This window comes from Cynocephalus volans, chromosome 3 (assembly GCF_027409185.1).
Source record: "Cynocephalus volans isolate mCynVol1 chromosome 3, mCynVol1.pri, whole genome shotgun sequence".
Classification (NCBI taxonomy): Eukaryota; Metazoa; Chordata; class Mammalia; order Dermoptera; family Cynocephalidae; genus Cynocephalus; species Cynocephalus volans.
Window position 1 is genome coordinate 35,676,055 of NC_084462.1, and position 14,116 is coordinate 35,690,170.

The 14,116-nt window shown below is 38.2% G+C and overlaps 1 protein-coding gene across 1 annotated transcript in view; it reads right to left on the reverse strand.

Moving 5' to 3' along the window:
- The window catches only part of GABRG3 (gamma-aminobutyric acid type A receptor subunit gamma3), a 606,025-nt gene that overhangs the window by 13,706 nt on the left and 578,203 nt on the right, over positions 1–14,116 (reverse strand). The window contains exon 7 of the mRNA XM_063090201.1: positions 332–484. Coding sequence (XP_062946271.1) covers positions 332–484 — 153 coding nt within the window. The remainder of the gene's footprint in view (positions 1–331; positions 485–14,116) is intronic.

Here is a 14,116-nt window from a genome sequence, read left to right on the forward strand (position 1 = left end):
CTGTTTTCTCACCCTAATGTAGTGAGACTTTTGAGTTGGCAGTTTCTGGGATATGCCTCTATTTTTGTGATGACACAGTATTAGAGTATAGCATCAGATGACACAATTGATTTATTCTAAACCTCTTACTCCTAATTTAAGTAGCACACATGGAATTCCATTGTCAGAATGAACAACCTAACTTGACTACTTTTAAAACAGTCAAAGCATGGTTCCAGTAATTCTCGAATTAGATCACTCACATTTAGATTGTCTTTTTCTTGAAGATTTTTTTACGAATGATTTTATATTAAAATTACATGAAATGGTGGGAGAGATTTTTAAAACTCACCTAATGCTGTTCTTGCTGGTGTAGCATCTTTTTTGATCCAAAATGATACCCAGGATAAAACCACAGTCAGTATACAGGGAATGTATGTCTGAATAGTGAAGTATCCCATTCTTCTACTCAATTCAAAATATATAGTCATGACAACATAGTCACCTGTAATAAAGTATTGTCAAAATTAAGACAACTTTCATGGGAAAATAATTCAGGGAAATAATTTACAATTAATTTTCCTAAATGAATGGCTTGGATAAAAATGTACAACTACAACAATGTCAAATCAGGAAAAGGATCAAAATGCTGGTGTTCTTAAACTTAATTTTTGTAGTATCCATGGCTATGCAAGGCATTTTACTGGTCACTATAAAGGGCACAAAAGCAAACATATTAACTGATAGAGGGAATAGACAGGCACATTTGTTCCATGACAGGTCATGATTTTCTGAGTCTCTCTGTATGTTTCTTGATTAAAATCAAGGGTTACAGGTAAACTCCACCCCTACACAGACCCACAGTCATTTTCAGGGATTTTTTTCCCCAGTAATAACAGAGCTATCATATCATACATAAACTTGTGGAAACATTTTATATTTTTACTTTGTGATATGAATTTTAAATTATCAATTTTGTACTTTATGTTTTATTTAATATTTTTATATTTATCTATCCTTTCATGACTCCAGCACTTAAAATGCACCAACCCAGAAACAAGTAAAAGCACTCACTTCATGACATTCTGCTCCCTCCTACTAAGGCAAAGCCATACCATGAATGGGTTGGGAGCAATGTGCATGTTACTAGAGATCCCATGAGATTCCCTGGGGCTTGGGGAAGGGTGCATGCTGAAAACGTTGCACATTTCATTCCAAAAGCCTCTATATTCATTTCTTTGCTAGACAACCTCCTGCTGAAATTGTCTGTCCCTGTTCTGCCCATGTGCATCCTCCACCTCTTCTGCCTGCTGGATTCAGCCTTCCAGTACTTGAAACTCAAGTCATATTCCCCACACCAGTACCTGCTCTTCATTCAGGTCCTCCTCTCACTTCTTCAGGGAGGAAACCCAGAACCATCCTGGAATCCTCCTTTCTCTCCTCAATGGTTCTAGCTGCTACATGGCTCTCAAATCCTTTCCGACCAGTCCGAGGCACCATCTTCTATCATGACCCAAGCATGTCTCCCAATGACCAGTCCTTCTCTGCTCCAAACCATTCTATGTCCTGCCATCAAAAAGATCTTTCTAAAATGCAAGTACCATTACCTCCTTCTCCTTATAACCCCCCACCAGTGTCTGTGGCCCTTGTGTGGTTGCCACACTTTTATGATGGTCCACACTGTTCTCCATCAGACACCCGGCACTTGCCACACTCGGACGCCTGGTCTACCCAGACTGTCCAAGATCCTTCCCCCGGGCCTCTGAATCTCTTCCCTTCTGCCTAGGATTCTCTTCTTTCCCTTTTCTCTGCATCCAGACAGTTCTTATTCACTCACCTTTGAATCTCAGCTTAGAAGTTACTTAGTTCCCCAGGAAGTCTTCCTTAATATCCTCCCAACAATTATTATGGATTTATCTCTATAATTACTAATATAATATCTGTCTTCAAACCAAGAAACTGGTTAGGTTATAGAATATATCTCTTTTATTTACCAATGTTGCCTACTTAGTAGATGCTGAATAAAAAGATCATCACTGAAGTCCCATTTTTACTTAAAATATTGACAGGAAGACTATATTGGGCCCACATGGAAACTCTTCCTTTCAATATATTAGAATTTTTCTGCAGGATGCAGTGTTCTGTTGTATTAATATGCAGGACCGTTGAAAGAAAATCAACATTGATCCCATTTTCCAAGAAACATTTAAAATTTACAGCAAATTAGCATTTCAGTACAAAGGACTCAGCATGATTAACCTAAATCAATAAAAGATTCTAAGTAATATGAATGCGAAGGTTACATCATTTTCTGGGGAGAAATTCTTAACGCCTATGAAATTTTACATAACATTTCAATCAAAAACCTAGCAGAAAACAAAAAAAAAACAAGTGAGCAGATAGAAAAACAAAACATAATAAATCATCCTAGGAGTTCTGAACATGGCCCAAATGGAATATCCAAAGAATAGAATAATTTCTTCAGTTATCACCATTGTGGGTTACTGAAGAGGGACAAACCAAAGATAAACCAGAGCAGACATGCAGTTCATTTTAGCAAAGCCATCTGCTTCCTCCCTACACGAGGTGAGTGGGGCTCCCACACCTGTGCTCAGCATACTCCTTTACCTGACTCAGAGGTCTACCTGGACATCCCTGGAACCTGGGTACTCTGCTGAGGCTCTGCATTTCCCAGAAGTGGGTGCCTCACCGGGGGGAAACATCAGCACCAGAGAACCAGGCCTGGGTGCAGGGGTGGAGGTGTGCACGCTGCTGCCGCCAGTGAAGGAGGGAGGCTGCAGCATATTCAGTCCCAGCACTGGGTGTGGGGTGGAGGTGTGCATGTGGGTGGCAGTTACTGAGGGAGGCTGCAGAATGACCCTGGAGGATGGCTCTTCCACACTTATTCAGGGGAGGATTAGGAGCTAAAGCCAGATTTTTAAATCCCAAATACTTGCTTTATTTACTTTATTAGGCAACAATCCTTCTCGGTAATTTCTTTTTACCATTGAATATATTAACAATAATTTACCCCAGGTTGAGGGTGATTGTAAGGAGGAATTACAAAAGTGTTTTAAACCACCAAACAGTACAATAGTTAAGGCTTTTCTATTTATTTGTTATTTGTTTATTTTAGAGTTAGTAAGTTCCATTTCGGGTGGTTCCTACCACCAGGAGCCCTGACATGCATCTGCTCTGCCTGATTCCAAGTTCACATGCTTGGAAGGACTCCGACAGGGTCCATTTCAGACAGGTCAGAGTCGGGCAAAGACAGTGGACACTATAATTGGCTTAGGTTGCATGGCTGCCCATCCTTGGACAAGTAACCTTCAGTTAGGGAAGGTCCATATAAGAAAATGGCAGATCCCAGGGTGGCCATGGCAGGAGGAGAGTTCCCAGAAGACAGGGCTTTATTCATAGAAGAAAGACAGTTGCTGGGCAGGGATAAGAGAGGTTACCTGGCTCAGAAGCATCAAGGGGAGTAAGTGCACAAGTTTCTTTGTTGTACCATTTAAATAATCTATGTCGATGTGTATTTACATGTTTGTCAGAGAAAGTAAACTCATTCTGTGCTCACAACTCAAGCACTTACTGTACAATCCAAGGACATGGTTCACTTAAAGACCATGTTCTCCATCTTACTAAACTTTATGTTTGTATAAACATCATTTTAATGAATCAGTAGGTAGATAGTAAATTATTGTTGAAAAAGGAAGGTGATAGAGATGTTATTTTTTTCCCCTAAAAATGCTAACCAGCTGCTGGACAGTATCTTTTTGGCCACGTTCATGAAATAACAGATATATAAGCAAATTTAGAATTTCAAAATTCTAGGTTTCTGTTTCAAAATTTGCCAACAAATATTATCTTATGTTTTAAAAGTATAATCCTTTTCCAGGTATAGAGATCTTCCCAGAAAATTAAGAAAATAACAAGCCTTTATAGAACACTCATATATTTCTAATGTGTAAGCTCTAGAGACGTTTCCATCTGAATTTGCCATCCCATTTCAGTGGAAAGACTGGAAGCTTACAGACACGTTTTTAACATCCTAACTCCTCTAGAGAATAGTCATGTCTTCCATAATTTACCCCTGCATTATTCCCAGAGTATGCTCTTTCAAAATCAATTATTTACACCATGTCATAGATACCCTAACTTCCTTATTACACATCAGGTACCAAGAACATCCTTTGAACCTCCTTTCATCTTTATTGTTATTTCCTTACATTTCCTCTCCTTCTGATCTCCATCTCTTCTCTCACCTTTACAAACATACCCACCCTGATCTCCTTTTAAAATAGCCTAAGCTTAATACCCCCCCAAACCAGCCACGGCTCGGTAATTAGCAAGCAATGCTCAGAACAGCACACGCTTGATATTCTCCGTCTTATTCTCCGAGTTTTACCTGGGAAGACTTGTCTTTTTATGCCATCCATTCATGAAAATAAGTTCTTAATTTAGGGAAATTTAATTTACCAACCTTTTATTTTATTGTTGGTGCTGTTTGTGTCATCTTTGAGAATTTCTTCCCTAACCCCAAAACATCAAGTTTTCTTATACAAATTTTACTTTTTTAAAGTTATCCTTATATAAAATTGATTCTTCTTCAAATCAAGTTTTTGACATTCCATGATTAGTTGTTACAACATCACTTATTGCCAGCTCCAGTCACCTGCGATGCCACATCTCTTTTATTTGTGTGTTCATATTTGCAAGGTTGTATGTGTGCATATTGATTCCTACAATTACCACAAGGTCTTGCCCATTATATCTGTGGCAGACACCTCCTGCAAAAGTGACCCTCAATTAGTCACACATTTGTATAACTCCCTCCTCTTGAGTGCGGGCAAAACCTGTGACTTAGTCTAACCAATAGAACATGACCTGTCACTTCTGTGACTAAGTTACTTTATAAAAAATGGCAAAGGTGAATGGATTTTGCAAATGTGATTAAAATACCAAATCTGTTGATTTCAAGTTAATCCAAAGAAAGATTATCCTGGGCAGCCCTGATTTAGACAAGTGAAAGACCTTGAAAGAAACACTGGGCTTTTCATGAAGATATTTTCCTCAGGTCTGAAAGAAGCGAGCCACCATTAGCTGTACAGGCAGCAAATAATAAATTCTGTCAACGACCTGACTCAGTTTGGAAGTAGGTTCTTCCCCAGTCAAGTCTCCAGATGAGGATGAAGCTCACTCCAAACAAAGGACCCAGCGAAACCACACCTGACTTACAGAAACTGCTGGATTACAAATGTTTTGTTTTAAGCCACTAAATTTGTGGTAATCTCTTACAAATAAATGGAAGGCTAATACAATAGCGTTGGTCACAAGGAGAAAAGTGCCTGATTAGTGTTCTTTTCCACACACGTTGACTAGTCTTGGGTCTTTGTGCTTTCATGTAAATTACAGAATCAATTTGAAGAGTTCCTCAACAAACACTGTTGGTATTTTGACTAAAATATATTATTCATCTTCATTTATTTAGCTCATTGTGGCTACCTGAAAGTAGAGCAGTTAGAAAACCAAAGGTTTTGCCCTCATGAAGTTTTATTTCAATTTGTCTATCCTACAATAAAATACTGAATTTTTTCCATAAAGTCTTAGCAAGTCTTTTGTTAGATTTAGTTCTTGATATGTGGGTATTTCTGTTGCTATGGACAATGATATATTTAAATTAAATACAAACATATTTATATTTAAATTATATAACTCCATTACTGGTATATAGAAATCATTTTTTTTTACTATTGATCTTATATCTAGCTATGTTACGAAAACTTTATTATTTTAATAGTATTTTTCTACAGATCCTGTCTTTTGGGTTTTCTGTGTAGAAAATCCTAACTTTATACTCTCAAGGGCCTCTAGTAATATGTTGAACACAAGGAATCATCTTGAGCATACTTTTCTTGTTTTAATTTTTTTCTTCCTGATTCATTATAACATTATTCACATATGTCTTGTGTCCTGTTTTCCTGGCACCTGATCTCCAGATTCAGTTGTCCTTTGATTCAGGATTTTTTTCAATACTGCCTTTACGTATTTTGTTCTATTTGCTTTGTTCTCTTTTTTCCCCCCTCAGGAACATTAATTATGCATTTGTGAACACCCTGTTCAATTTACATATCTATTATTTTCTTCTTACTAGCTATTCACTGTATGGGTGCATTTCTCAGTATCACTAACCTTGTTTTCATGTTCCTGACAATGTTACAGTACATTAGACTCTATAATTGCTACTTGTGATGCATCTTTCATTTTTTATGACCTTATTCTCCTTTTCTCCACCTGACATCTCCAACCCTGCTTTATAGCTCCTCTCTTGTCACATGATCTCTTTCCAGGTTTCTTTTATCTTCCCTGGGACGATTTTAATTTGGACCTCAAATCTTTTTCAATTAGTTTAAGATCATAGAAAAGTATTTGTAGTTTTCTTGGGACACCTATCCTCTACCTGCATTTGTAGGCAGAGGCATAGGTCCCATTTGCAGCTCTAATTCAGTGCTGATTGGGGCACTTTGGGGGTTTGCCCTACTGTAAGAGCAGCGCCAACAGAGACAGGCTCAGCACAAATGGGCTGGCTCAGCATATTCATAGAGCCCTTGACTGCCTACCCCCACCTGCACCCAGGGCTTGGTACTGAGCAGTCTCTGCAGCCTTGTCTGTGAGTTCTCCTCCTCTTTGCACCTCCAGAAGTGAGTGTGCCCACAGCACAGCCCTGAGATCTCCTCCCTTCTCTTCTTTCATTTCCCTAGAGGATCTCACCTAGTTTCAGGAGTTTAAATACTACCCATGTCTCACACAGTCTTGATCACATTCTGGAATTTCAGAGCCATATCATAGCATCATCTCACTATGTCCATGCAGACAGCAGAGGCATTTCAGACCTCCAGGTCCCATAACCACTGCTTCTCTTGTGTCCTCCTCTGTAATGAGCAGTCTATCTGCATGGTACCCAGCTCAGCAAATGTCATCTTTCTTCTCTTCCTGTCACACTACATATTCACTCCATTTAAAAAATCCATAAAAACATACCTAGATTCTAACCCCATTTTGCCATCTCTGAAGACTATTCTCCATCTAAGAGCCGACACAGCTCTTTGAAGGTGGGGGTCAGGTCAAGCCTTGCAAAGATCCCTCCAGAAACTTCCCACCTCATTCAGATGACCACCAAGATCTTGGGTTGGACTGTGAAGGCCCCATAGTTTGGGGTTCCTCTCAATCAACAAACCCAACTCTTGCCACATGCCCCTGGTGCTGTCCTTCGCACATCCAAGCCTGCTCCCCTGCTCTTGTGTGTCCAGTCCCTAGAACACTCTTCCCTCAGACCTCAGCACTGCTTGCCTCCTCACTACCTCAGACTCTGCCCAAATGGGATGCTATTAGCTTGTTGGCACTCCCCCAAGTTAACAAGAGTGGCCCCCATTGGATGCACAGTGGGGCCACAAGCAGTGGGAGCCTCCTCCTCCACCCCTGCTTTGCTTCCCTCTGCAGCACTGTCACCGTCTTTTGAATGACTGTGAATCTCCAGCAGTGCATGTCTTCTGATTCTGCACTGAGTGGGACATCGGTGTGGATTTGTAAGAGGCCTTCGTAAGCCACGGGTAGGTACAGTGATTTAGTGTTTCCTTTTCCATGATTAGTAGCAGATCGTGATCTACTTCTAACCAACACATCCATGATCTGACTCATGCAGCGGGGCCTGTCCCTGTGATGTCTTCCTCAGCATCGGCTCCCTTTCACTCTCAGCAGTAACTGGGTTCTGGGATGGGCCTCTAGACCTCATTCCCCTTGCCCCAACCAACTCACACACACACATAGACATGTACACACACACACAGCGTTGGACCAAGTCAGAAGTTTCTGGAAGCACCTGTCTATTGTTGCAAAACTCTGCACCTTATAAAAGAATTGTAGATAATTACATGTGTTTTCTTTTAATTTTATCACTATTTCACTATAATTTCTCTTCTTCCTGGTGTTGCCAGATTTGTGATTACTTCTTCTTTCAATGATGATTTTTTTTTTGTCTTTTTGTTTTCATTTTTTTTTTTTGCAATTCCATTGTTTTCAGAGAAGAATGCATGATAAAAATATATTTACTATCCAATATCCCTACATTAGCATACAATTAGGCAAAATAATCTGGCAACAAAGAACATTATAGAGTGTGGGTTGTTCATCCTTGTGATTGCATGGCCACTGGGAGCTGCGGCTCACTGCCACTGCCTAGCATCTCGAGAGAGTGTTGTACTGAATGGATACTGCTTTCACACCACCTTAAAGCAAAAAAAGAGAAAATCACAAGTCAAACCATCCCCTCTTAAGTAGGGGACTATATGTATACTAATTATGCAAAAAGTTAATTAGCTCATATGTTTGCAAATGAGGTGCTGGAGAAAACTTGAGAATAATTGCCTTACATGGGTCACTGAACTGAATAATCTTTAAGAATGCAATTTAAAATTTTAAATATAAATGGGATATTTTTTTCTTCAGGTACATCCAGACATAGTCCATGGGTTCAACCCATCTAATTACATTCTTAACTTGCAGACTTTTAGCACTGAGTGAAAAGTATATAGGAACTGTAGAAGAGATGTAGGGAAGAAATTCTGAATATAATGTTAAAAGGCTTTTATACTACATATGAATTAGTGTAATACTGTAAATTGTAAATCCTAAAATAATCACAAAAAAGTTTTTAAATGGCTATAAATAAGTCAAGAGAGAAGATAAAATGGAAGCATAAAAATTCTTAATTAAACAGTGAATACAGGAAAAGAGGGAAAAGAAAACAAAAAGCAGATGAAATGAATTTTAAAAAGCTAGCCAGAAATTTTAATCCAATTTTATCAATAATCACATTATATGCTAACAATCTAAGCATAGCAGATAAAACACACGGATTGTCAGCTTGTACAAAAAAGCAAAACTGAACTATCTGATGCACGAAAGCCACTTTAAATAAAAAGACACAGGTTAAAAGACACAGAAAAAGAGAGATAGATAGATAGAGAGAGAGAGAGAGAGAGAGAGAAATACCATGCAACATTAAGCAAAAGAAAGCTGGAGTTACTGCATTAATTTTGAACAAAGTAGACAAGGGATATTTTTTGGAATAAAGATGGATGTTACATAATGACAAAGGCATGAATTCTCCAAGAGAACAAAACAATCCTTAATGTGTAGACACTTATCAACAGAGATTCAAAATACATGAGGCAAAAACTGATCTGAAATGAGAAACAGACAAATGTATATAGCCAAAAAATTTAAGTTTTCTCCAAGTACTTGAAAGAACAAATCATCAGAAAATATGTAAATATGAATGACCTGAACAATAACATCAATGAATTTGATGTGATTTATAATTAAAGAACAATATACTCAAAAAAATAGCAGAATACACATTCTTCTCAAATACATATGAAACATTCAGCAAAACAGAACACATTCTGGGCCCAAAACCAAAAATTAACAAATTTAAAAGAATACAAATCATGCAAAGTAGGTCTTTAGACTATAGTGTAATTAAACTAAAAATCAATAATAGAAAGACACCTGGAAAATCTCCAAATATTTTTAAATTAATCAACACATGTCTAGGTTTATGTAAGTCAAGGAGAAAATCTCAAAGGAGATTAAAAATTATTTTGCAGTGGAAATGAAAATACAATCTATCAAATGTGTGTAGTAATACAAGTAAAAACCTGCTTTGATGGAAATTTATAGCATTAAATGCTTATATTGCAAAGAAAAAGAACTAGAATCAGTTATCTAGACTGTACCTTAAGAAACTAGAAAAAGAAAAGCAAATTTAAATCAAAGGAATCAGAGGAAGGAAAAAATTAACATTACAGAAGAAATCAGTGAAATTAAAAAAAGATAAATAAAACAAAAAGCTGCTTCTTTGAAAAGCCCAATAAAAGCAACCTATTAGTTTTACATTGCTACATAACAACTGATCACAAACTTAGGTGTGGAGTATGCATAAAGCAAATGTACTTCTCAGGGTCTGGTTTTCCAAAGCCTTGCAGTTTCAAATATTGACCTTGCAAAGGACAGAAAATTTTCTCCAGGCTATAGTCTCTGTTGTAAGATAAAGAATTTTAACACAGCAAGGTTGCTGGCTCAAAGACAGACAGGTTACTGATTGATATCTAAAGATACTGGGAAATTGCTGTAAGAAGAGAATGTTTGCTAAAATCAAGCTTTTATTAATGGATCAACTTAATTGCATTATAGAATGTCACCTTGCTTGTCTTACTTGAATGTTACCAGCTTCTATTGTTAAACTTCTTAAACTGTACTTAGAAAAAATCCCACCTATGTTCTCTTCCTGTAACTTCCTGGTCTGGAGAATAAATGTGGGAAGAGAACCCCAATTTGTGGTTAATTTCCCAAATGGAAGGAATGCCTCTATCTTGAGTGTTCCGGGAGGTTAACCCCTTTTTGGGGCTTCTCACTGCTCAGAAGAGATGGGCTTTGAGTAATCTTTGGCTGCTCCATCACCCAGGGGAAAAGGGGTGACAAATCCATGGGAAGCAAAGCAACACTTAGGGGATTAAGAGAACACCCATTACTATCTCACAGTTCTGCACATCAGTGGTCCAGGCTTGGCATTGCTGTATTCTTTGCTCAGGGTCTCAAAAGGATGAAAGTGTGCCAGCAGGCTGCATTCTCTTCTGGAGGCTCTAGGGAGAATCAATTCTGGTGGCTTAGGACTGAGGCCCAGGTCTCCTGCTGCTGTCAGGCAGTGGTAGTGCTCAGCTCCCCCACTCCCTGCCATACGGCTGCCTCCATATTCAAGCCAGAAAGAGTGACTTAAATCCGTCTTGTACTTCAAGTATCTGAATTCCCCTTCTGGAGCCAGCCGAGGCCCACCCGATAATTTCCATACCTTAAATTTAACTGTGCCATATAACATAGCCTAATCGTGGGAGTAGAATCATCAAAGTCACACTATGGAAGATTATGCAGGGGGTGGGAAATCTTGGAGACCGTCTTGGAATTTTTCCTACCACAACTGATAAACCTCTAAAAAGTCTGGCCAAGAAAAGTAGATAAGACACAATGATCAGAATCAGGAGTGTGAGAGGAGGTGGCATTACTGAGTAGGAAGGGAAGCGTGCCGGCTGAGCAGTGCTGTGTCGGCATTTCCACCTCACAGGCGACATGAACACAGTCCCTGAGAGACACAGACTTACAAAACTCACTCACGAGGAAACAGATAACCTGAATCAAGCACCAAAGAAGTTAAATTTTATTTAAAGCCTTCTAAAAAATACAACTTTAATCACAGATAGTTTCAATAGCAAATTCTACCAAGCATTTCAGGAAGAAACAGCACCAATTCTAAACAAATTTCTCTACAAAATAGAACAAAAGGAAACTTAACCCAACTTATTTCATTAGGCCTGCCTTACCGAATAGCAAAACCAGACACAGGTATTTCGTGAAAACTACAGATTAATATCACTCATTAATATCACCACAAAAATCATCAACAGAATAAGAGCAAATTGAACCCAGCCACACGCGCGTGCGCAAGCACACACACGCACACACACACGCACACGCACACACACACATGCACACACACACACGCACATGCGCACACACACGTGCACACACACACGCGCGCACGCGCACGCGCACACGGACACGCACACGCACACTACTCATCATCACAGTGAGGTTCTTCCCAGCAGTGCGAGGCTGGACACATTAAAAAATCAATCCATGTAACAACATATTAACAGACTAAATAGGAAACATTATATGGTCATTTAGGAAATGCAGAAAAATAATGTGATGAAATGAAACATTCATTTATAATTAAAAAACTCCTAGCAAACTAGGAATAGAAAGGGACTTCATTAGCCTATAAAGGGCATCTACAAAAATACTACAGTTAACATCATCCCCTCTAATTGATTATAGACTAGATTCAGTGATTCACTACTAATAAGTAGAAAACTAAAACGGAAAAAATTGTAACTTTACAGTGGAGAAATCTGGCAGACAGCACCTTAACCAAGTGATCAAGGTTAGCATCAGCAGTGATAAGTAATGCTGGTATCACACAATCCTGAGGGGCCGTGATGAGAAGTCATCACATGAGAAAACATCAGACAAGCCCAAGTGAGGACATGCTGCACAGTATTTCAGCAGAAGTGTTAAAAAGTGACAGGGTCATGAAAAACAAACAATCTCTTCCAGACTGGAAGAGACTAAAGAGGGGTGGAAGCCAAATGCAGAGTGGATCCTGGGCTGGATCCTGGAACAGGAAAAGTGCATGCATGGGAAAACTGGTGAAGTCCAAAGAAAGACTGTAGTCTAGGGAAGAGTGTGTGCCATGTTAATTTCTTCATTTTGGTAGCTTTGCCAAAGCTATTTAAGATGTTAACATTAAGAGAAAGTGAGCAAAAAGGTCAATGAGAAGTACCTGTATCACCTTTCCAATACTTTTGTAAATCAAAAATTACCTCAAAAGAGAAATTTTAAAAAACCCCAAAAACCCCCAAAAAACCTGCCAGTTGGTAAGCCTATACCCAGCAAAATTATCTTCCAAGAATGTAAAGATTGTTTCATGTATAAAAACTTAAAGAATTGATCACCAGCATCAACACATTACAAGAAATGTTAGAGGAAATCTTTCAGGCAGAAAAAAATATGATATCACATGGAAATATGGACTTATAGAAACAAAAGGCCAGCCCTGGAAATGGTAACTACATGGGTAAATAGATAAGGTTTACTCTCTTAATATTCAAATCTCTTTAAGCAAAAATATTAATAAGGTGCCATATAGTATATAACCTATGTAAAAGTAAAATGTGTAACAACAGTAGCACAAAGATTAGTGGAGAAACAGAAGTATACTGCTGTAAAATTTTTATATTATACATAAAGTGGTAAAATATCATTTAAAGGTAGCCTGTTGCAGATGTATGCAATAAGCTCTGATGTAGACTGCTAAAATAACAAGTCAAAGAGTTACACCTAAAAAGCCAACTATGGAGATAAAACAGAATCATAAAATATGTTTAATACAAAAGAAGGCAGAAGAAGATAAAACAGTGAACAAAAAATATATTGGACAAATAGAACAAAAAAGCAAGATGATGGATTTAAAACTAAACCTGTCAAGAACAACATCAAATGTCAATGGTGTGAATACTCCAATTAAGGCAGAGTTTTTCAGCTTGGATAAAAAAGTAAGTCCGCAAGAAAAACACTTTAAATATAAAGACAATAGGTTGAAGATGAAAGGTGGAAACAATATACCATGCTAATCAAAGAAGGCTCAAGTGGCTATACTAATATCAAGGTATATTTTAGAGCAAGGAATGTTACCAGAGATTAAAAAAGTTCATTTCTTAATTGTAAAAGGGTCAATTCCACAGGAGAAATAATCATCCCAGTCATTTATGCACCAAATAATGGAGCTTCAAAGTACATGAAATAAAAACTGACAGAATTGCAAAAAGAAATAGATAAACCTACAATTATGGTTAGAGATTTCAATACTCCTCCCTCAATAAATGCTTGACCATGCAGACAGAAAATAGGCAAAGTTAACAGAGATTGGAACAACACGAGCAACCAACTTGACCTAATTCGCATTTATAAAGACTCCATCCAAAGTCATTAGAGTTCACATAAACCATTGATCAAAACAGACCATATTCTGAGCCTTATGATAAGTCAAATTTTTGCATACTTAATAATTTAGATGAATCTCCAGAGAATTATGCTCAGTGAAAAAAAGAAATGAAAGCAAAGCCCAAAAGTTCCATTTTGTATGATTCCATGAGTAGTATTCCTGAAATAACAAGATAGAAGTGGAAAGCAGATTAACAGTGCCAAGGGTTAAGGAAAGTGGCAGTCACAGGGAAACGGGCTATGAGAGAGCACCATGAGATACCGTGCTGATGAAAACAATTGCAACCTATTTGTGCTGACAGCCTGGCTGTGACACACTGTTTTTCAAAACATTACCTGTGGGGCCACTGGGCAGAGGCTGCACAGGACCTCTGTATTATTTCTTACAACTACATTTCAGGCAACAGTCATCTTAAAATAAAATGGGTAATTTAAAAACACCCTATGGAATGTGCACCAC